The 25,374-nt window shown below is 36.5% G+C and overlaps 3 protein-coding genes across 10 annotated transcripts in view; all 3 read right to left on the reverse strand.

Moving 5' to 3' along the window:
• LOC117211202 (tyrosine-protein kinase Btk29A) overlaps window positions 1–25,374 on the reverse strand; it is a 344,145-nt gene that overhangs the window by 46,846 nt on the left and 271,925 nt on the right. The window lies entirely within an intron of this gene.
• LOC117211203 (leucine-rich repeat-containing protein 15-like) lies at window positions 546–4,635 on the reverse strand. The gene has a single exon (XM_033454878.1). It carries the CDS (start codon window positions 4,402–4,404, stop codon window positions 3,286–3,288), a length of 1,119 nt encoding a protein of 372 aa, XP_033310769.1. The 5' UTR covers window positions 4,405–4,635; the 3' UTR covers window positions 546–3,285.
• On the reverse strand, window positions 21,477–22,734 carry LOC117211208. Of its 3 annotated transcripts, XR_004488225.1 has the most exons (3): window positions 22,223–22,724; window positions 21,937–22,114; window positions 21,477–21,849 (listed from the first exon to the last, which is right to left on the reverse strand). XR_004488225.1 is itself a non-coding variant. In XM_033454884.1 (2 exons), exons 1-2 carry the CDS (start codon window positions 22,437–22,439, stop codon window positions 21,948–21,950), a joined length of 405 nt encoding a protein of 134 aa, XP_033310775.1. In that variant the 5' UTR covers window positions 22,440–22,734; the 3' UTR covers window positions 21,856–21,947. The 3 variants fall into 3 exon arrangements, 2 of the variants coding, with proteins under 2 accessions (XP_033310775.1, XP_033310776.1); XM_033454884.1 differs by lacking the exon at window positions 21,477–21,849 and having other exon boundaries at window positions 21,856–22,135; window positions 22,223–22,734; XM_033454885.1 differs by lacking the exon at window positions 21,477–21,849 and having other exon boundaries at window positions 21,857–22,114; window positions 22,223–22,730.

Consider the following 25,374-nt stretch of genomic DNA (forward strand, 5'->3'; position numbering starts at 1 on the left):
ATGCGTCGGTCAGTTACCGATCTATTGGGCTGGCAACTAAGTGATTGCGGATTTTGTCATTACCACCGAATGACAAAATCCGCAATTATTTAATTGCCAACGTAATAATTCCCTCAACGACGATGTATAGTTTCTACGAAGGTGTAGATTAGGTTATTGTTGATAATTAAATTGCGGATTTTTGTGCAGAAACTTAGATTATTTAAAAATGTATGAAATATCCAAAGTATAGTAGAATGTGATATTTAATAAAGGAAACAATTTCTTATAGCTACGTTACATTTTTCAAGTTATACATATTTATATGAATATGAATTTTTGCATAAATATTCGCAGTCTATTGATAACAAATTGCTTCCAATATCATTGATTTTTATGGAAATTTTTGCAGCAATAAATATATACCGTGGATGGTTATACAAATTCGGATTACGAATCGAAGTAGAGGTTCCATTCACACAGATATTGTACACAGAAATTTCATTTTCAGTATCTCGTATATTTTTCTATATTCTATACATTTTGTTTAATTTTCCATCAAATAAAAATGGTTCGTAAATGCACAAACATTCGTAGTATAATAATAAGTATTTGAATAATCGGTCGTTGATTTACTTCAATTTTTCGGAGGGTTCTTTTTTTTTTAGGAAATCAAAATGAAACAATACATTCGGGTTTTTTATAAAAAAATTATATACTTTGCTTCTGACTATATTGTAAATGAAAATAAAATTCTTTGGCCATAATATTGCGGTATAAACGACGTCCACATAAAACAGATGACTCAGAAGCGGGAATTGAAAATGTATGAACAAGGTAATGGCGAATGCAAATAATTATATAAACAATTCACGTTTTTTCACAGCTAAAGAATTTATAAGACTTATAGATTTGTTTGATAACGTAGACAATGGCGGAATGAAATTAATGTTCATGACGTTAATTGGCGGATTTATGAAATATTGTTTTCTATTCTTAACAGAGACTTCTTTAAGACTCTGCTTCTTTTATCAAAAATACTCAAGTTACTTCGTTTACGTATTCTACGATATACGACGTTACGTTTAACCGTTTGAGCACTATGGTCGCATATATGCGTTCTCAGATAACAATTCAATTTAGGTTATGTACGCATATATGCGTTCTCACATAACGCATAAATTCAGGTTAAAAGTAGCGTTAAAGTGGCGTGATTGAAAAAACGTATGGATGTTATCCACCTGACATTCTGATGATTTCGTTGAAACAAAGAAAGTTAATTATCAAACTGGCAGAGCAAAGCGAAAACAAAGTGTGTAACAGACTACAATGCCTTGATGGGCGCAGTCGATAAAATCGATATGAGCTCACTTCGCTGCGTTCGAAAAGCACAAAATGGTATAAACAATTTTTTCCACCTCTTAGACCTCGCTATATATAACGCATATATTCTTCACAATAGTGCTAATAATAAAACTAGAACATTTGAAAATTTTTATCTGCTTCTCATAAAAGATATTTTGCAAAAATACCCGCCACGCAGAGTAGAGGCTAAAGGAGGAAGAGTTCGTTCGAACGACAGTTCATTTCGGTTAACGGAGAGACATCTCTCTACATCCTGCGTAACTAAAGAAAATAATAAACAGTCTCCGCGACGAAGATGCGCTGTTTGCACTGAACATAATCGCAGGACTGACTCGCGTTAAGAATGCAAAAAATGTAACATTGGCTTACGTATAGAACCCTGCTTTCAGATCTACCATACAATACAAAATTATTAAATTTTCAATTTAAAAGATATAATTCCAAACTTTGATATTGCTCATGTTATTATTGCTTAATGAAATAAATGGTTATTAAGGCTTTTCATGCCATTACATAATTTATTTTAGTTACAATTGATATATTTTGCAATGAAAATTCAGTCTGCTCAACTTGCGCTCTTTCTTCCAAAATACGCAGCCCACGGTGTGCTTCTTCGTAAAGAGTGGGCCGTCCATGGCGCACGCCTAACGTCAGACAACGCAGCGCTCAAAAGGTTAAGTATTAAACTTGTCGCAAAATCAGTAGCAACGAATTAAAAGAAATATCCATCCGCGACTAAATTAGCAGCTCATGTAATTGAAGCGTTTTAGGTGATTTGGACAGCTCTAATTCCAGAAACTAAATGCTACCATTAATTATTATACCGTGGCAACGAGGCGCCACTTGTTCACTTAGGAATTTCTAGAGAATCTCAATTTCCACTCTGTCAGCAGATGAACAGGTTTCATTGGATTATATCTGAATTTTCAGGCGTCAATCGTCCAAATCTTCTGAGAAATCATTCTTTCAAAATTAAAAGAAAAAAAAAAAAAGAAAAATCGAGAAAGTAGAGAAAAGAAGAATAAATCTACCAACGACACGAAATTCCATCTTAGAGGACCCATAGATCTTCTATCAACGAGATTAAAGTAAAATTCCCATTTCGATATCTGCATTTATATTGGGTTGGCAACTAAGTGATTGCGGATTTTGTCATTAGGTGGTAATGGTAAAATCCGCAATCACTTAGTTGCCGACCCAGTAGTACCTAAAGCAAACTGAGAATCGTGTCTCCAGCCAGGGACTCAGTCGAGGAGAGCGAAATTCGAATGCCATTTAGAGGATATGATTTTAAGACTTTGGCAAATTTGGCGACAGGAGCCTTCTCTTTGCTTCACAAACATTTGATCTTCGTTCGAAAGGGATTTACACGAGCCACGAAATTCACGAACGTTCTGCACCCTCTTACAAACTGAAGAACCACGATGAACACCAATTCAACGATGTTTCTTCCACTTTGTCCAATCTATTTTCTCAATCTCATCGAATAGAATTCTCAAGAACGTGGTTGCACGTAGAACCGTTAGCTTTCCTGATATTGTCCAATTAAATGGTAGCGTGAAATCGACAGGGAATCCAGTCCAAGTTCCAGCGATGTTCCAACCAGTCAGTAACAGAAGCCTACTGGTAAATTCTTAGTTCAGCCGACATCCACACTCTTGATGATCGTTTAGCCATCCAAGTGACGTAAGATAACTGAAAGTGCACTGGATTTGCCAAACTTGGAACCTGCAGGCCTTCCATTCGGTCGCTTCTGTAATGTGGTTAACTGCAAGGTCGATCCTGATCTTTCGAATGTCAACTTGCTGCTTCACTTGTTTATGCTTTTCTAGGAACGTTTAGAACGGTTATCGCCTGAATTTCCATTCGAGTTCGTCTGGATCACGTTCCACTGAATTAAACGACCCGCACACATTTATTGATTTGTTTATAGTGTCAGGTTTATGAGTATATTATGGTGGAAGAAGACAATCCAACGACGTTTTCGTTGATGTCACTGAGATTGTTATGAATGAAATGGAACGACTCTATATTGCCACTGCTGAAAGCTGCAGGATCCACGATGTCAATGAAATTGTAAGACAAATCTAGATCGTACAATTTCGCCAGTTTGTCAAAGATTCCGACGGTAATATGAGTCAGTTTGTTCCTCCTCAAGTTCAATTTTCTCAAGCTAGACAGATTGTCGAAGGACCCAGGTTCTATATCAGCAATCTCGTTAAACTGAAGGTTCAGCATCTGCAACGAGTCAAGGTCGTCGAAATCTCCTTTGAAAATGTTCGTCAGTGAATTGTAATCGAGAAACAGAGCGGTCAATGCTTTCAGTCCACGAAACGTGCCAGGTAGGATCTTGCTTATAAGGTTATATTCCAAATGCAAATGAGTGAGTTCGTGTAGCTTCTCGAAGCTGCCGGGCACAATCTTGCCGATCCTGTTGTTATCCAACCTAAGAAACTGCAACAGATCGGTCAGGTCAACGAAAGTGTCTTGCTCGATGGATGTTAAGCGATTGTATCTGAGGAACAACCACTTCAGATAGGGCAATCCATCAAATGCATGTTTTGGTAGGTGATCGATCCGATTGAAGCTCAGATAGAGAGCCTTCAGCTTCTTCAGCTCGGAGAACAGATAAGGTTTCAGGCTGACTCGGTTGTTGTCCAGGTGCAGCTCCTCCAAATCCGCCAATCCACGAAACGACAGCTTCGTTAGTGTGGAAATTCGGTTGCCGTGACCCAGGCTCAAGCTGGTTGCCGTCAAGTTCTCGAACGCGTCCTCACGCACCTCGATTAGACTTAGATCGTGGATGCTCAAGCTGTTCGCTTCCCCGTGTTGGCTGACGTTCACGAGAACGTCATCCTCACGGCAGATCGTGTAGTCGTTGCTCTGCCTACACGTCACTACGTCTGGCGACGACGACAAGGATGTTGGTATGAGCAGCGAGAGAACAAGCAGCCACGACATCACGATGCAAACCTTCTGACCAGACACCGGGTTAAGCCACTGTCTGCCATCGTATCGCTCTGTTATATGCATTATGCATTGACGAGTGCGCGCGCACATGTGCCATGTACACGGTGTCTAGGGCTATTACTTGTCGGCCGACGATAAGCAGGAAGCGGTAGCTTCGATGCTGTAATTGGGATCGTTGACTTGGGGTGTCTTGATTGCTACGGATGGCATTTCGGTAATTCGTTTGATAGTCTTAGCTTTTATTGCCGAAATATAAATAGTTTGATTGGTATATTGCAGAGGGAACGATGAACTGATTCTCGTTTTGTCAAGGGAGCTCATAAAGGCTTTTACTTTCTATTGGGTTGGAAACTAAGTGATTGCGGACTTTGCCATTAGATGGTATTAAGAGAATCCGCAATCACTTAGTTGCCAACCTAATAGAAAGTAAAAGCCACGCTTTATGAGCGCCCTTGACAAAGCAAGAATCAGTTCAATGCTCCCTCAGGAATATGCCAACCCAATATTGAGCTGTCTTGGTTCCTATGGATGGCATTTCGGTAATTCATTTGATATTCTTAGCTTTTATTGCTGAAATATACATAGTTTGATTGGTATATTGCTGAGGGAACGATGAACTGATTCTTGTTTTGTCAAGGGTGCTCATAAAGCCTGGATTTTATTTTCTATTGGGACTTTCCATGGCAACTAAGTGATTGCGGACTTCGCTATTAGGTGGTATTGAGAGAATCCACAATCAATTAGTTGTCAACCCAATATTTCGCTTTCTGATATGTATATGTATATGTATATGTATATGTGGACGTTGCAAGCGTGTTTTACTTTTTATTGGGCAGTTATATCATTTGATTAGTGCACGATTGGAGGAAGAATGAATTGGCTGTTCTTTTTCGTCGAAAACGTTTCATGCTTCGATTTGTGAAATTGGATTCAATTGATTCATGGAAGCCATCTTTCAAGAGAAGTCACTCTGTAGATGAATCTGCCAGATAAAGTCAGCTTGTTTTCCACCTTAAACAATTGGTCTGCAAAGCAGCAAGTGCTTCGATATCTGCGTTCTGAGAAAGATCTTCAGCGAATAAGATCATTCGATGGATATAAAGGATAGATGAACCTTTGTACATTTTGTCTATTGATTACTTCTATCCTCATATGTGACAAACAAGTTTAGGTTCCAACTGTGGCAATTTACAAGAAAAGTTCTCTGTTGCTTCTTTTTCATTGGCAACTAAGTGGTTGCGGCTTTTGTCATTTGGTGGTATTGACAAATTCACAATCACTTAGTTGCTAACCCAATAATTAGATTCAGAAGCAATTGCGACCAATTTACTCGTAACGTGTATCATTTTTTAGACTAACGTGGAGTCCTTAACCCTTTGCACTGCGAATTTTATTTCAATTTCGTTAGCAGCATCTCCCAACGCTTTTAAGTGTTTTACATGAAATTTACTTTAACTAAAAAGTAAGACAATTTAAATAAATAAAATGAAGAAACAAATTCACTTAAATATCAGTTTTATTCACACTATTGTTGTATTTTGTAATTTTTAAAGTATGATATATCTTGAAACAATTTCTGGGATGCAATGCAGCTTTTCTTTTGCAGGTTTCACAAAAAAAGCTGGGACTCGACAAAGGAGCTGCTGAGATAAAAACTGACGTCGAGTCACACTCGACATAGAAGTGCAAAGGTTATTAATCGTAACGTGTACCATTTTCTAGCCTAACGAGGGGTTCAGAGTATTCGAATCGCCTAATCAGCCGACGATTAATGCGACCGTGTTAAATCAGCTCATTTGTATCGTTCTGTGTGTAGCTAGTTTCACTAAAAGCATCACGTGTCCACGGTGCAAATGCCTTTCAAACTCGGTGCTGTCCAGCCATTCGGTCGGCACCGCAAACGATATGAAACTCTTCCATAGATTTGTTTATAAATTCGAGACACGCGCTCGCGATTGCATAAAATTAGAACGTAATTAAACCTATTGAGAGCGTAATTATGCTCGATGGAAGGTATTTTCGAATATATTGGGCTGGGAACTAAGTGATTGCGGGTTTTGTCAATACCATCTACTGATAAAATCCGCAATCACTTAGTTACCAAGCCAATAGACACAACGACAGAAGAAACCAACTTTGCCCCAACTTTTGAAATATTTCTTTTTAAGATTCATAATAAATAAATGTATAGCAACACTTACATTACACTTAGAATTGATATCAAAATAGTTTCAGATTCATTTGATATGTGATTGAGAAGATATCCGTGGATACACATTTGCACGCGTCTTGGCACTCTCTTTGTCTCGCCATCTTCTATTGAGTTGGCTACTAAGCGATTGCGGATTTTGTCTTTAGGTGGGGTATTGACAAAATTCGCAGCCACTTAGTTGCCAACCCAATAGACACAATGACAGAAGAAACCAACTTTGCCCCAACTTTTGAAATATTTCTTTTTAAAATTCATGACTGTTGAGAATTGTGGATCCTAATCGTCAAAATAAATGTATAGGAACATTTACATTACACTTAGAATTGATATCAAAATAGTTTCAGATTCATTTGATATGTGATTGAGAAGATATCCGTCGATACACATTTGCACGCGTCTTAGCACCCTCTTTGTCTCGCCATCTTCTATTGAGTTGGCTACTAAGTAATTGCGAATTTTGTCTGTAGGTGGTATCGACAAAATCCGCAATCACTTACTTGCCAACCCAATAGATGAAAAGTGTAGAATACGATTTTCTCATGTAAAGCTTAATTTTGAAGAAAATTGTTTCTGAAAAATTGTTCACTTACATAGATAAGATACTTAATTGATAACCTTTTTCCTCCTGTTTTCTTCAATTCAATTATTTCTTTTAAAATTATATACACACTTTCGAAATTAATTTCCCTGAAAACTAAATCGTAGATTACAAACATTTAAATGAACTATGAATTTTAATATGATTTCCTTTCGCTTAAGAAATCAATCCTTGTTCGCCCTATGACATCCCAATATTAAGATAACATCAGTTTGAAATTGCACCATAACCTTACTTTTAAAACTGCTTTATCGACTTTCCCTTACGACTTTGGAAATCGATGGTCATTTTATCAGAACTTTGGCGATTATTTCGACCAATATACGATGAAAAATCGACGTGATTCGCTGATAGGACTTTTTATGAAAGTTGATGTTGGCGAATGGAAAATTAATTATCTGAAAGTCGAAGTTATCGCGTCGTGTCGACAGAATATACACTTCGCGCTCTATCGAAGCTTCTCTGAAACTAATTATTTTGCAGCCACGTCGAGTTTTCGTGCTGCGCTCCGGCAATGTTTGGCATTCATATTTGCGTATCGTAGCTGTACGTTGCTTTCATTTTCCTTTATTTATACTCGACGCTTTGGTTTTTGCGCATGGCCACCCATTTTCAAGCGCGATTCTCACTGCATCGATGCTCTCGATCTTCCACCTGCTATTGGTTTTCGCTTGATCGTGGAAAATTGTTACTACGATATCGATAACGACAAACCACCAAAATTTCACACGAAACACTTGATGTATTTTTTTTTATCGAAATTTTACCGATATTAAAAGATCGCACTATTTTGTTTGGTCTGCAGACAAAATAACAAATTGGAGGTTTACGCGGAACGGTCTTAACCTCTTCCTGTGCTTTAACACTACAATTACCGATAGTTAACACGAAGCTATTTCTACCAAAACCAGTGAAAGTGACTGGTCTTTAAAAAATACGTAATAATAGAATATTTTTATATTTATTGATTTATTACTTTCTTACAGACGGAATTCCATGTTATGTTGTTGAGAATTGCGAACTTTAATTGCCGAAATAAATGTAGAGGAATACTAAGGTTACACTTAGAATTCAAATTAAAATAGTTGTAGATTTATTTAATAAACGATTTCCAGGATTTTCGTCGATATACATTTGCACACGTCTCGGCACTTTCTTTGTCTCGCCATCTTCCGTACCACACTACCAACGGAACAGTTGCATTCATCTGTTTTTCGAGACGCCGCGACACACATACTTCCACACGCTCATTCGCATACGTGTGTCACTACTACCCAGCCAATCTAGTCTAGCACACAAAATTATACATATCTCAATATATGTAGTACATTTTTGGTATTATTAATCCATCTGGGATCATAATCCCTAAACGAGGGTTGACACATTTATAAAATTGTAGAACCAGTCGTTTTGATTGGTATTGGTACAAGTAGCCTTGATATAAAACTATTTTCAGTTTGAATAAATAAAAAACAAAATAAAATTCATTATATTATTCTTTTAGTTATCGTTGCGAAAGTCATTACATCATTGGGGGAAAAAATATATCATGAAGTAGGAATTTTAAAATAAAATTGTAAAATCAATCAATTGGATTGGTGTGGTAGTTCCAGTGTTAACAAGTTTGACTCGTGATGAAAATCTTGGCCCAAACACGAATATCACGAGCCAGGCTCGTGAACAGATGGTTTTACATCTGCCAGAGTGTTTTAGGAAGCATCATGGAGGTTTTTTAGAGTTGTAAATATTTTCTTATTAGATATTGATTCAAGGTGAACATTTCTTATTGTAGTATCATAAAGTAATTTGAATTAGAGATCGGTTAGAATTAGAAAAAACCATGTACGTCGTCTTTCTGTGGTTCGTTTACATTTAAGAGCGCCTATGTGACTAAAGTCACCTTGTTCTTACAGAGATATGAGAAAAACAACAAACAGCGTTAGAGCAGAAGGATGGTTTCGTGTTTCAAGGGGGGATGACCGAGAGGTCCGAGTATGCGAGTCGAAAAGTGTGTGTGTGTTGCGAGAGTCAGAGTTGATCGAGACATCGAAGAGTAGAGTCGAGAGAATTGATCGAGTTGCTAGAGAGAGAGAGATAGATAGAGAGAGTGTGTTAGATTCGTTGTGACGAGAGTTGCCAAATAACTGTAAAGTTATTTGATATAGATACGAGTATCGCATTTAGTTTCAGTTAAACAAACATTGTTTTCTGTCCAATTTATACTTGTATATTTAATTCACTATTAATAAATTGTAAGTAATCAGGAAAAAATTTATATCTTAATTTTCACAATACTACATTATAATTGAATTTTTTGTGCTATTTACTTTAGGCGTAGTATTATTGCATTCTCTCTGAATCTCTATTGAAGTATTGTTTATTCATGAAATGTAATTTTGAAACTGTTATCTATTTATAATATCCATAAAAAGGAAAAGGATTAGAATTTACTTCCACAACAGTAGTATCACGTAAAACTAACCATATCATAGGTATTTACATTTCGACTCATATTGTGTCTGTTGACTAAAAAGAAAACACCCCACTGACATCACTAAAAGAAAAAAAAATAGTTGAACTCGAAGATGGCAGCCATCCACATGTTATTTTGCAATTAAGTTAGAAAAATTTAGCAAATGTCCAGCTGGACAAATTGTAAAGTAGAAATTAAATAATAAAAAAAAAAAAAAATTGTGACTGTTCTAGAGCATCTGTCTGGTTTGTTTACTACGCTTTGACGCCTACCGTTTGGACCCGAGTCTCGTCGAGTTAAATGGCGCGGGAAGGAGTCAATAAAACTGACGAAATGTTTCTTCTTTCTGTAATGAGATCCGATGAAAGATGGTTGAAGTAAAAGAAATAGAATAAAAGAGGTGAAACAATATACAGTGACTGACGAAAATATTCAAAAGCTTACACTTATACAAATTTCAATTAAAAAAACAAGGTGTACTAAACTAATTTGTTAAAACAATTTGGTATCCATAGTGATGGAAAAGTGTCAAGATTACATCAGTAAAATTTGAAAACGATTCAATAATATGGATAAGAGTTATGATACATTTATTAGAAACATTCATGATAAATGTCTCACAGAAGAATTCGAACGCTGTAACACTACTGATAGTTTCTCATCTTGCTTTGCACCGAATGTAAACATTATTGCTAAATGAAAATATTGGTACGTTCACTTGATGTTATGATGTCGCTTCAGTAACAGTAACGTAAAAGTGTGCACAATAGTACTTAAAAAGAATACCAAAAAGTCTGAAACAAAAAAGTGTGAAAGAGAAATAATATCCGATTACAGGAGGACGGCAGATCATATAACGAGATTATCAGAATTGTGAACAGAAGTATGTCCACGATATATTATATCATAAAAAAGTGAAAGAATGAGAAAACACTTGCAAACAAAGCTCGATCAGGTCGACCAAAGAAATTGTCTGGAACAGAGGAGAAAGTTATCATTCGCGAATTAAAAAAATCCTACTGCATCCGCTCCTCGACTCGCAATTATAGTATCTGATATGTTTCATAAAGAACTTCACCCGGAATTATGTCGACGAATCTTACGAAACAATGATTTCCAATGCAGAGTACTGCGAAACAAGCCATACATTAGTGCGGTAAATCATAAAAAAAGATTGACTTTTAAATATTTTTAAATATTTTAAAAAATAACCTTAAAGAAAGTGCCCGTAGATTAGGATTATTGGAAGATTTCCATTTCCAACAAGATAATGATCCTAAGCATACTGCTAGAATTGCGAAAGAATGAATCGTATATAACACACCACGCATGCTAATTACTCCACCGCAAAGTCCAGACATAAATCCGATTGAAAATTTATGGGCTAAAATCGGAAAAAGATTAAATAAATTTCAGATAACCTCAAAGCAAGTATTGAAAGATAAAATTATAGAAATATGGAACTCCGTTGAGTGTAGTTTTACAAAATCATTGGTTTACAATATGGAACGTCGATTGAGACACACTATCGCTGCTAAAGGTGGTCCAACAAAATATTAATATTAAATAATTTAATAATATATGTAGCGTTCAAATACTTCTGTCAGTCACTTACAATGTGTGTTTCTAATAAATGTATCAACTCCTACCTACGTTGTTGAATCCTTTTCAAATTTTACTGACATAACCTCAAAACTTCCATCTTCCTACTGACATCTGCTTGTCTAAGCAAATTACTTTAATGTACATTATTTCGGTCATTCAAGTTTGCATATGTAAGCGTTCGAATACTTTCGTGTGCCACTGTATATCGAGAATATAGTTGAAACTTGATCGTTTTGCTCGTAAAAATAACACTCGACCGCTATCAGTCATTGCACCCTTGCCATACTGCAATCAATTAAATTGTAATTTACTAAATCTACTGAATGATAAACAATTATCGTTACGATGAATTACAGTACGGAGCACCTATCTATCTGTGGGAATAAAAATTCAGTAAAATCGAAATTCCGTTGCAGAGAAACCTTATATAATTTCCCTTCTTTTTTCTTACGGTGATTTATCGTAACCGAACACTAGACACGTCCCCCTCTGTTTTACATTTTCCATTCTTTCCTTAAAAAAGATATTTCACGCGCGTGCTCTGACGCGCTAAGGGAACAAATGTCAGCAGAGAAAAATGCGGCACGAAATTTGACGCGACACCCATCGTGAAACAAGAGAAAGGACAAAAAGCCATTTCAGCTGTGAAGCATTTGTGTAATTCCATAGGAATTTCGTTTTGTTCGTCCAATTATAAGGACTATGGGGGTTTGTCTAACTTGGCGTTGCTCTCCATCTACGGACAAGTTTCCACGATTTTCCACCGTTTGAACTTGACTATTTTACGCGTGTCGTAACGTCGTGTCGTCTGATCGATTCCTTGCTGCAGCAATGGCATAGTCCTTTACGACATTTGTCCAATTCGACCTGTTTGCTCCACTGCAAATGGAAACCCATAATTTACCAATATTATGTTCAATGGATTTCATAATAGCGCTTTGCTTGCTTCCGCGCCTATGTGTATTTACGTGTGTGCGTGTGTTTGCCTATTTACTCTTCGGCCTTTCTGTGTCTATACATGTGTGTTCGCGCACGTATTTATCGATACGCGTCCTGCTTTCTGCACACGCACACACGCCAATGTATTCCATTCGTTTTCTATAGTTTTTTGTACATGTGTATGTCAGTGTAACCGGATATCTTTTATATTCGTGTCTCGTATACATACGTTTTTCCTTTCTTTGAATATTGTCTGTTCACCTGATTATATCTAATTTAGTATAACGGCGGCCCCTAAGCATCGGACTACTTGATATGACATTTTTTTTTTAACATTAAATATTAGGTTCCATGGATTTCCATTTATCTTCAACTTTCTATTGGAAAAATTAAAATTCTTCTTTTCCAGTATCTTCCTATCCTTTCGCCTTTTGCTTCGTTTTCAGCTGGAACACCTTCATGAGTGGGAATTTCAATGAAACGCAGTGGAACGAAGCAACATGGCCGACTTTCGCGATGTAGTACACATATCGTATGAAAATGTAACCCGATACGCGGACTTGTTTCACTTTTTTACCAAGCGAACAGTGAACTTTCTAGTCGAGTGATCGTAGTGTATTATTGGGTTGGCAAGTAAGTGATTGCGGCTTTTGTCATTAGGTGGTAATGACAAATTCCGCAATCACTTAGTTGCCAACCCAATAATAACCAGATAACTAACCTCGAATCGATACCGGTTTTGTTACCTTCCTGTTAATCCAGATCGGGAAACTGGTTTATTTCCTGGTTTACTAATTTATTTAATCAAACATTCATAGATACAAAATACTGTACGACCTCAAGATAGTAAATTTTAGAATTTTTGTAATATCTTTCTTTCTTCTTTCTTCCTTTAACAGATTTCACACTTTATAGTACTATGTTCTACTTCGTTAAAATCACTGTAACCTTCATTTCTCGTTTCTTTGATAGATACACATTTCATACTTTAGCTTTCAGTGGTTCTGCTATTCATTCTTTGCGATTCCAGTTACATTTAACATTTGCTTATGACCGATTCATACTTTGCCATTATAGTTTCATACTTGACTAATTTTCAACCAGATTCAGAATCTCTACAGACTTATTTGAACTTTGCGTCTCATTAAAAATTTCCTCAGTGAGGTTTCAAAACCAAAACTCAAAGGAGATAGTAGATATCACTAATACAATTATATATAAATATTATTTAATATAATAGCGATATTATAATATAATTAATAATATAATATAATATTAAGTATTATGTCTGTGTGATATTACGAACCTTTTTGCGTATTTTAAATCGTAATCTTTCATGGAAATATAATTCCAACCAATTCAACGTTTCCTTCATAATCTGTATGAAACGATCATGTATTACACTTTATATGAGATCAGCAAATGTTCCAATATTTACAAACAGGAATGTATGCTCTTGACGACGTCAACGTTATCGGCTAAGTCAATTAAATCAAACCCGTGCTTCACCGGCCAATCCCGTGGATATCGTGAACGATACTTTTTAGCCGGCTTAGAGGACCTGAATCGACCGATAAAATCAATCGATTGACGTTTCAAGTCGCATCCCCTGTTCGTTAGAGAAATCCTTCAATCAATTTAAATTTCCCCGAGAGCTGCTTCATTTCAATCCAGTGTCTAATAAAACTAACCAAGGAAAAATAATACACACGGCGACAGAAGGAACCAACTTTACCCAACCTAACCCTAACTTTCCAAATATTTCTTTCTAAGATTTATAACTGTTGAGAACTGTGGGTATTGATCACCGAAATAAATGTATAGCTACACTTACATTACACTTAGAATTGATATCAAAGTAATTTCAGATTCATTTGATATATGATTGACAAGATATTCGTCGATACACATTTACACGCGTCTCACCACTCTCTTTGTCTCGCCATCTTAAAGTGAGCGAGATCAGCTATTCTTTGTGTACACGAAATCCCAATTCTCTGTTCACTATATACATGTCATAGTTAATGCAATGAGACTATATTTAATACAACTAAAAGCAGACATTCGTTCCATCCAATAAATATTTACAATACATATACTACTTTTCTTTAGGTACTTCGAATGTATATGTAATGGGTTGATAAAAAAATTCGTAGTGTTTTTCACAATTGACATGTTCCGTGGTAGATTTTGAAAAGATTGCAAGAGGACTTCCCTTTGCACAAATTTTATCCATATTTAAAAGAAATACTACGTATATTTCGGTCGATAAAATGTGTATGCGATAAAAATACATTTGCTTCAAATTGTGCTCAAAGTTCGTTACGAACTTTTTGAATAATCTCATATCTTGTATTTGGATTCTGTAGCTTCACTACATAACGCTAAACTAGTAAGTAATAATTTCTCCGTCGATAACGACGAATCTGAATTTTATTTGCCAGAAACTAATACGAACTCTCTTCTTTACGTGAAGCTATTAAAATCCTTCGCTAGAACAGAACCATCGATACGATAGCTTGCCGATATTCATCCTGAAATACTATAATGTTTTCCCAGGAGTACAGCGATATGACAGGACAATAAAACCTGAAAAATTACGGTGCAATCTCTGCAACGGAATGAATACACATATAGGTAGATACACGCAGGTTTTTATGGATGTACCGTTGGTAGGTAAGAATGGTCGCAAATTAGAAAATGAAGAAGATTTGGGAAAAAACGTAGAAGCGGGATTTCTATCTCCTCTGATCTCTCCCTGTTAAACCTTCTTTCATCTAAAATTCATCTGGACGAGCCCAGGAGTAATATAAAAGGGAGATTCTTAAGCAGCTTCGTTAAATACACAGCGACGGTATCGTCACTTTTATGTCACAAAATGTAAACGTACACTTTATACGAACATCGATAGTCTATGTCGTTTGAACAGATATTAGGCGACTTGTTAACATTCTAATATAACTTCTAATTTTTCCTGATTAAAGAAGCTTAAAACGGAAGTAGGGGGTGAGATTGTAAGAGGCTAAAAACAGAAATTGTTATAAAAAAGAACGAGAGTCAGATTTGACTAGCTGAAGCGAGTTAAGCTGTGCAGGAGTTGAACTACCTTAGCATTTAATGACTTATCGTTTGCGATAGTACTATATATAATATTTCTGCCATGCTTGAGCGGAGGTTGAAGGCTTTCGAGCCTGGAAGTTCAGCCAGCTCATTTCTAAGAACTATAAAAAGAACTTCTAACTACCCGATGTAAACTTCTTATGGTCTGAGCAATCGCATCATTATATAGCTTTTTTACGCTCGACGTATTTATACGTCACATTCCTTTATTGCACCAATTTCAACATTCTACAAAGTCTATACATAACACATGATACCAAAAATTATTTTAGCTGCACGTCCACATAATGGTCAAATTCGAAGACCTTTGTATCCATGCCAGTTAATATAATGTTCGCAAGGTTTAAGATTTTCAATGCTGGAATTCCTCCAAATTCATTATGTTTCATTACAGTGATCATTGTTATGAGAGAGATCAAGATGGATAGTCCATTGAACTTCCATTTTCTTTCCTCAGAATGAAATATTTTGCAGACTTTTCTGAATATTCTATACAATTCATCAAAGTTTTTCTCAATAAGCTTCGAAAAACAAAACTCAAAACAGGTAATAGATATCAATAACAAAACTAATTTCAATTTCAATATCATGTTTCTATAACATTATGAACATCGTTGTATATTCCACAATAAATCGTTACCTTTCGTAAATGTATTCAACTGATTAATCGTTTTCTTATAAATCTCTACAAATATCACAATTTGTATAAGATCAGCAAGGCTACTACGAGCAGGAACGTATGCTTCTTGCTGCCTGTTGATCACAGACAATTCCTTGTCTCGACGACGACAACTTTATTCCCATGCTAGTGCTTCGTAAATTACGACGCCAAAAAGAAACATCCGACGGTGCTGCTCGGTGTCCAAGCTCACTATTAGGATGTCGATAGTAATGATCGATCGCCGGTAAAAGAGAAACAAATCGACTATGTTTTTTATCTTTCTCGGCCACGAATTCATCGCCAGCTTGTCTTTTCGTGCGTCAACATCGAAAACCAACGATATCTTCTCTGTGCAATTGTTCGTTTGCCTGGCAAATTCTTGTGACTGTCCTGTCTCGCGCGTACAATCGTGTTTACCGAAACCATTCGTTCGAACGATCAGGAGGCTGAATAGTTTTGCGTTTAGTCGTTCGATTAATTGAACGCGTTAATTGGACTATTTGGCCGCGTTTTGTTCCGCGATTAATTGGACGCGATCGCTGCACAGGATGGTGAAGAGAGATGACCATGTAGTTGTCTGTTAACGTGGCTTGTCCGGCTACCGATTACTTGTACCATGTGTAATTCCATCGGTGTTTCAAATTTTTTATTGGCAATGATATATGGAAGCTTCTCTTCTATTTATAATTTTTAGAACGAACTAATCTTTTGCGATGTAGTTTAAAGATTAGACTCAAATTTTTTGTTAGTTATGAGTCTTAGGATGCATTAATATTTTATAACATTATGGAATACAATAACTTGAAGATTCGATATCCATGCGTTCATATTCTATTTTAACTGTTTATACTCGAAACTATTTTATTTCATTGATATAGTTCAACATCGATGTCAAATGGTTTATTTATAACAATTACTATCTTTCTTTCTATTGAATATACAAAATTCTGGGTTATAGAGGATTAAACTAAATTTTCCAGGTTTGCAAGTGTGATATATTAGGGCATTGCAGGTATAACAATGCTGATGAATGTTGCAAGGATATTCAGTGGACAGTGTAGTATCCTAGTGAGTTTAATCTTTAATCTTCGTTTACGAATCGAAGCAAAAAGCGGAAGATACAATAACGATACTAGAAGAATCAGCTTGAAATTATTACTTCAATATATACAGGGTGGTTGGTAACTGGTGGTACAAGCGGAAAGGGGGTGATTCTACGCGAAAAAAGAAGTCGAAAATATAGAATAAAAATTTTTCGTTCGAGGCTTTGTTTTCGAGAAAATCGACTTTGAATTTTCACTCGGTACGCGTGCGGTACGTTATAACCGATCTCACTGTAGATCGTTATCTCGATGAAAAAATTAAAAAAAAAAATTAAAAAAAAATTTTTATTGTATATAATTGAATTGTTACTTTACATTTTACGGGTGCAGTATATCTTTCACAATAGATTTTTATTTTTCTCCCGTAAATATAATACATAACTATTATTCGCGAATGTAATGTATTTAAGGAATACATTTTCGAAAGCCTTTCCCCGGCGCGTAGAAAATATTTACAAATTAGGAGAATATTTCGTAAGCAAATAATATTTCGAAAAAGAAATTTCTCAAATTCAATAGCTTATTTTATCCGTCACGTTTATATCACGAACATATTGCGATCGTATAGAACATAATACTTCCGTTTAACGTATATCGTATTACCACTCTCGCGCGATCCCCTCTAAATCCTGGCGCTTTTTTTCCTCGAGGTCGCTTCAACCTGAATTTTACATGTTTCAAGGGATTAACGACCAAACGAAAGTTTCGGCTTGGCACAGAGGTTGCACGCCTCAATATCTTCAGCGTCGTGAATTTTTCTGGAGAATTACGGAAGAACTTTAATTATAAAGGAGATAACGACAAGTGCCCGTGATATCGGTGCTTTTATAGAAAACTCTTAATAGAAGAGGGGAAAAGAAAAAGGGGAAGCAGGAAACCTGATATTCTGCTCGATGGAACAACACTTCAAGCCTTACAACAGAGTAAAAATGAGACGAACTTCCCAATCGTGCATAGTTACGTAAGAAATGCTTAACTGCGTGTATGCACACAAATAGACATATATATGAGCGTTAAATATGGATGTGTATCGCGCCAATATGTTCCAAGTGCTAAATTCAAAGCACAAAGTCATTTGCTTGAAGAAATTGTAATGGCCAAATATCGGTGAATCTGAATCTACCATAAAATGCATATAATACGCGATGCTTCTTTAACAACTGGCATCTTAATATCTTCGTACATATGCATATGAACGTATGAAAGACGACGAAGGGAAAAAGTTGCATGGGAAGATTCTCTTTGTACATTTCTCTGAAGGGATTCGATAAAACGGGACGTCGTCTTTAACTCTTTAGATGGAAATATACGTCAAGCTGAGATGTATTCTTCGTTAGAATATTGCAACATTTTCTCGTGAAATTGTATTCAAAGCTTCCGAGAAATGTTAATTCGACGAGACGTCGAGTTTCGATTGGCACGGCGAGGTGTTTGACGAATACTCGACGAACGTGCTTGAGGAAGTCTCGTAATTTAGTTAAGAATTAATTTGGTTCGCTTTAGATTATCAGTCTTGTCCAATTTTGTTTCTTTTTCATATAATAGAAAATTGTAAGTAGAGTACAGTAATTTACTTGTATGTAGTATGGCAACACAGTCACATCACTAAAAATGTCTGACTAAATATAACTGCGTGGACTCCTGAGGAAGCACTGCTATCTCTAAGGAAGATTAGATGTACGAGAAAACGATGGAGGACAAGGTGCTAAGAACTAAGAAGTAAATTCGTAGCCAATTCTCTTTCACAATATAATGGAACGTTAAAAACGGAATTTCATAATATCATGTATATTAATTGAAACAAAGATTGCAAATAAATTATCGTATTAACACAAACGTAGCCTTTAAAAAATTAAATTCAAAATACAACTTATTTGGATGACACATTGTCTTTCTCAATTGCACGATTTGCTGTATATATCGACGCTATAGGTCCGATGTGTGGGACTGGAAACAGTAAACTGTGCCGTGAAGGGGCTACGTTTCGAGTCGAGGTTTTGGACGTATTATCGTCGAGATTGAATCTGTGCAGATTACTCGGGCATCTTCGGACGAAATGTGGCAACGGTGTCGCAGCGTGTGCTCGATCGAAAAGCGCTCGGTACCATCGACCGCAAAGAAGGAAAGGGAATTGTTCGGATTTCTGCCCAGAGCTGTGTGTCTTCGCGTGTTTCATAATACAATTCGTGCCATGAGACAGGCACAGGAAATGATACGAAGGGAAAGAGACATATATATTTGAAACGACGAATGAAGACGCTCTCGAGCATCGCGACACCTCCTTCGCGAGATTACTACTACGCTTTATTATAGTTTTGTGAGAAATTGAACGCACAAAATGTTCGAGATATTACTTGGACTGGCAGCACTGATTCTTGAGTGGAATTCTTACTTTGGTGCATTATATTGATTAAAGTTTCGAGTATCGATATCGACGAGAGTGTGTATAGTATCATAGTATACTTTCCAGTTATTTTTAACAGTTTCTTATTGTTATTTTTTTGTTTTTTTTTTATTAATGTCCTAAGATATGCCAAGATTTAAGATTATTGGTGTAGAATATATTGTAGTATTTTTTACTTTATTTTTATCCGCTTCTTGGGATTAAATTGTAATCATTTCGTTCGTTAGCGAAAATCGGCCATTTGATTTAAGACCAAGATCTAATATCAACAAATTCATACGTATCAATTAAAGAATATGACAAAGATAGAAACAAGATACATACGATCTTCTACCAACGACAGCAACTAATTACGGGAATAAGAAAAAACGGAATGAACAGGATTTTTAAAAAGATATAGAGATTAAAATAACGCCATTGCGTCTGGTCGAGGCAACTGTTTAACTCGGCTAGTCAATACGAGCGGATGAAGCAATTGTCGTACGAGAGAGTGTCAAAGTGAAAGGACCGTGCGTTATTATTATGATATCATTGCAAGCGATCCAATCTACTTAATATTGTAATGGCGGTGTAAGCTTGATTAAATCAGAGTTAGGACAAGCGAGATGAACCGGTTACAAGGTCGTCGAGCTTTTCACTAATTTCCCACGCTGAAGAAAGTACGTACTTATCTGAAAATAGTACTGGAGCTCGATAATTGGAAATTTTTTTACAGCACCTGAGATGCTTATGGAGTACGTAAAAATTGTTAAAATTACGTCTTTGTGTACATTTTCGAGATATCGATGGAAATTTTGGTTTCTTGGCAATTTTTGTTAGAAGCCATTCGAATTCTATGTGTAGGGCATTTATGCTATTTCTTCTCAGCGTTTTTCTCGTAAACGATAAGCGTAAGGAAAAAAATGAAACAGGAAGACGATGAATGGTCCAAGATGAACTACATATCCACGATAATATTCTTGCATGGGGCAAGTAGAATAGAACAGCTGCAAATTACAGAACGAAGGAGACTTGGAACAAAAGGAAAGAGGGTGATTTTTATTTCCTGTGTGAAACTCCCTTTTTATCCAACATTCATCTCGGCAAGCAGAGGAATAATATGAAAGAGAGTTTCTTAAGTAGCGTCGTTAAATATAAGACTCTATCGCCATTTTTATGTCACAAAATGTAAATCACATTTTACACGGCATTCACAGCCTGTATAGCTTCAACAGATATTAAACGACATATTAAAAAACGAAAATATTTAATCGAAACAAGAACTATTAGAGTAACTGTATACATTACCTTCCCCAATTCCACAAATTTGTTGATTAGAATTTTGTAACAACATGATACCGTCGTTGCTTCTAGGTAGAACAATTTTACATGCATAAAAAGAAATATCTCGACAGCTATAATTCTGCACATTGCACATTGGAAGGAGTAGAATATGATTGTTTTGCTAATATCATCAAGCTGCTGAAGAGAGTTAGATAAACTGTAGTATCTTCAACGACATGAGCGAACGTTTTCCAATTTAAAAATATCAGAATGAGATGTTACTAGATATCGAGAGATGTTGATATTCTAGTATGACTTGTAACTTTTCTTGATCAAAGAAGGTTAAAACGAAGGTATGAAATGAGATTGTCAGATCCTAAAAACAGAGATTGTTGTAAAAAGGTACGAGGGTCAGATTTGTCTAGCTGAAGCGAATTAAGCTGTGTGAAAATTCAACTAGCTTAGCATGTAGATCTAACGATTCATCATCTGCGATAGCACCATGTGCCTCTGCGATGCTTTTGCGGAAGCCTAAGACTTGCGAGCCTGAAAGCTCCGCTCTGGCTCACTAGTAAGAAGCGTAAAAAGAACCTCTAACTCCGCTATCTTAGGTACTCGATGTAGACTTGTCACACTTTGGCCAAACTCATTGACTTTTGCGCTCGACATGTTTATGCGTCACATTTTTTTATTCCACCAATTTGTACATTCTGCAATCTTCGCATAACACATTAAGCCAAGAATTATTTTAGCTGTATATTTATAAATATAATGGTAAAATGGAAACTCATTTACTTTTATGCCAGTTAATTTATTGTTCGTAAGGTTTACGAATGCCAGCACTGGAAGGTCTTCAAACACACCAGGTTGCATTGTAACGATTTTATTATTAGCGAGATCCAACACGTTTAAATCCGTTAGTCCATGAAACATTGCAAAGATAATTGCAATTAGTTGATTCGTGCTCAGGTGCAGCTGCTTCAAGTAATTCATGTCTGGAAACGATGCTACCTCGATATTTGCCATTTGATTGTAGTCTAAGTTCAAATCATATAAACCAATTAGTTGTTTGTAATCGATGTAAGACACTCTGCTTAACTGATTTCCTTCCAATATGAGACAGCCCAACCTAACCCCAATCCTTGTAGGATTCCTGGCTGGATGATGGTTAATTTATCGCTTCCCAATTCCAGAAGGTTCCATCCTACAATATATCTACAAACTGCAGGCTCTACGCTAATAACCTTATTATCGTTTAACCGGAGGCGAATATATTGCTGTAACCGAGCTCCTGTCGATCGGTTCGATGTCGTTCAATCCGAAATTCAGCCCCAACAAATGCGGCACGTCCGCGAATGAGGTCTGGGGATATCTCGTTAATCTTATTGTACATCAGATACAGGAAACTCAATTGCTTCGGTTCTGAGAACAGATTTGGCAACACTGGTATGACATTGTACGTTAGGTTTAGCTAGAATACATTTTCCAATCCTTTAAACGATTCCTTCTTCATTTCTCAGGTTTTCTTACCTTGACGAAAGTTCAGTCTCGCAGGTGTTAAATTTTTGAAACCGTTTCCCCCGATGACCCACACGTTCAAGTGGAGGATCTTTGATCCTAAGTCAGATTCTTGTACGATGACGTCCGCCATGTTTTCCATTTTGTCACGCACCTCGTACTTTCCTATCTGTCTGTACGTCTGTTCTTGCACCGATCGACCGATAGGCGAAATCAGTAAGACGAGCATCGAAGAAAGTCAGACGGCCAGGAAAGATATTAAGAAGAATAAAATGGATAAAATTAAACATCTTGAGATCGAGTTTTCGCGCCCCAGGCTAAGCGATTGACGATCGGACCGTGACTGACGTGTCACTCTGAATATTTGTTGGTTTAGCAGCTCTGTTAGATGGAAGCAACGACCTCTATACCGTTTAGGTTGATGGGGAATTCGCTAGGTGCCACTTACGTGTTAAAATGATGTTCAAGCGGTGATATAATGGACATAAACGAGGTGGAATTTTTATAATGAAATTTTTGTTGAAATATCGAATATATCAATTTTTTATCCATTTTAAAATTCTATGGTATACATTTACCTTTGCATAAGTTTTGAAGCAAATAGTAGTTGCTAAAGGATTTAAGAAGTTAGGGTTTAAATATATTGTGAATTAATCGTTTTTCGAGCACTTTAGCTGAATATTTTGTTCGTAGGATGACGAGAAGATTTGATGTGTGAAAAAAAGGGGAAGGTTTCACTTAAAAAAAGAAAATAGATGTGCTTTTTGCACTTGGGAAAAAAATATCATCGTCAATACGTAGTTCACTTTGAACAATACACCTTTTTAGCTTCATCACTATGTTTGCAGGAATAACGCTGGAAATTAGTAGCATGAGCAGTCTGCATATACAGTTAAATTCTTCAAATAATTTAAAAATCTTGTGAACTTTGAAAGAGAGGTTACGTGGAAATATTTTCGATGAACTTCAGGTATTGCTAGATTTCTTTTCCTAATGATATTTTATGAAATAGTGTTACGTCAAATGTTTATGTTACAGTTTGTTATTAATTTGGTACACTAATTCGTCCTATAACACCAAAAGCCCTATAACACAATATAGAAATTATCTTGCAATTATTATGATATCAATTTTTTTTGCAAAGATCATAGTAGTATCAACGTGGTTTGATCGTAACAAAGTTCACGTGATGCATATAAATCGTACGAATAATAATAAATAATAAAGTACGAATTAATTTATAGGAAATGTTTAATTATACTTTTCGCTTATGTTCAAACCTCGGGATGAGAAATGTTGAAAGTGGCGGATTTCCCCATTGAAATCATGCTAAAGTGCTTTCGATCGCCGTAAAGGAACGAATCTTCTGGCAGATTCTTGTAAAACTATTCAAACATTTTTTGCGTGGATAACGGAATAGGAGCGACGGCGATCTAAAATGGATAAAAATCGAACAAAGCGTCTGAAATCAGTTAGGATAGACTCTAACGATGCAAGAACGCCATCGTCTCATTTTCCGTGACACTTTAAGCACTTAAGTAACAGCAATTATTTCCAGATGTCAGCAGTACATGCACCACCGCGACATAAAATGACATTACAAAAATGAAAACAATGAGCTGGTGTTTGGTGTAAGATGCCCAAGAAATACTCGACGGTGTTCAACAATATAATTTGTTTAACAATCAACAATTAACAATCCTCGCCTTCAAGTGGTTTCGTATAATTCTCCATTACCACTGATTTTCTCGCTTCTCCACTAGACTTGCTTCGATGTTGAAATTTGATCCTTCGCACTTCGCTGTTCAAACTCGAATGCCTCTGTTTACAGATTCGTTTCTTTTGTTGCCCTTCGATATCCCCACTACGCGCGCGTTCGTTAGACGTACGCGACCGTTGCCAAGTACGCTTTCTTCCAAATATTCGGCGAAAGGACCGTAGGGATATCGATGGCTCGTTAGGCATATCGGCCTTGCGCTTCGATGATGTGTTTTGTGTCGCGAAGCCGTCGGAAAGTTTCATCGTCGAATGCCGTCGGAATGTTTCGCCGTCGAGTGCCGCCACAAATATTTTCAATCCTTAGGTGACATCGCAGCGGGAGACTTCAATGCAAAGCACTAAGCCAGGCAAAGCACAGACACGGCTGTACTAGTCAGGCGCACTAATGCAGAAACATCTACCACATTACTGCAAGAGCACATCAGAAAATAGAAAAATGGCTACCAGATAAACAAATAAAAGCAAACCCCAGTAAATGCAACGATATTATATTTACACTAAGAAAACGGGAATCACCAAATATCCAATTAAATGGCACGCGTATAACACAAACAAGGCAAGTTAAATACCTGGAACTTCACTTAGACACACAACTTACATGGAAGCATACTAAATCAATTATAGACAAAATACGGATAAAAAGAAGACAAATGTACTGGTTAACTAGTCGAAGTTCTAAACTCAGCATAGAAAATAAACTAAAAATCTACAAAACGATAGTAAAACCAATTTGGACGTACGGAATACCACTACGGGGGGCAGCAGCCATGAGCCACATAAATAAACTAGAGTCGCTACAATCGAAGATACTGAGAACAATAGCGAACGCCCTCTGGTATGTCAGAAACGAGGATATACGTAAAGACTTGAAAATACCAACGGTGAAAGAAGAAATCGGCAGGTACGCAAAAATATACAAGGAAAGAACGGCAACACAGCCAAACCAGCTGGCTGCCGAAGCGAGCAGAACTCTGATAGAAAAAAGACTAAAAAGGGAACAGCCCACTGACCTCGCTAAGGAAATAAAATGGTCAAAATCGAAGATGATATCCCGTTGGGGGTAGCCATCCACCTTTTATTATTTAGCAATAAAGCTAGAAAAATTTACCAAATGTCCAGTTAAACAAATTGTAAAGTACAAATTAAATAACAAAAAAAAAAAACTTTAAGCGCTTGGCACGTCGAATCGGATCCCTTGCAATTTCACCTTTTTCCTTAGCTTTGTTTCACACGCTATAGTATGGAAGGTGTGGAAAATTGTTGAATTTATCGTCGCTTAAATCGAATATTATCAGTTCAGTAAGCTAAAAGGCTCTAAGACGATTTATTTCTTGTTGTATAATGGTCGACGAGTAGAGGGGGGAAAGTCGTGGAAAAATAGTTGC

Source organism: Bombus bifarius, unplaced genomic scaffold, assembly GCF_011952205.1.
Source record: "Bombus bifarius isolate JDL3187 unplaced genomic scaffold, Bbif_JDL3187 scf7180000008218, whole genome shotgun sequence".
Lineage (NCBI taxonomy): Eukaryota > Metazoa > Arthropoda > Insecta > Hymenoptera > Apidae > Bombus > Bombus bifarius.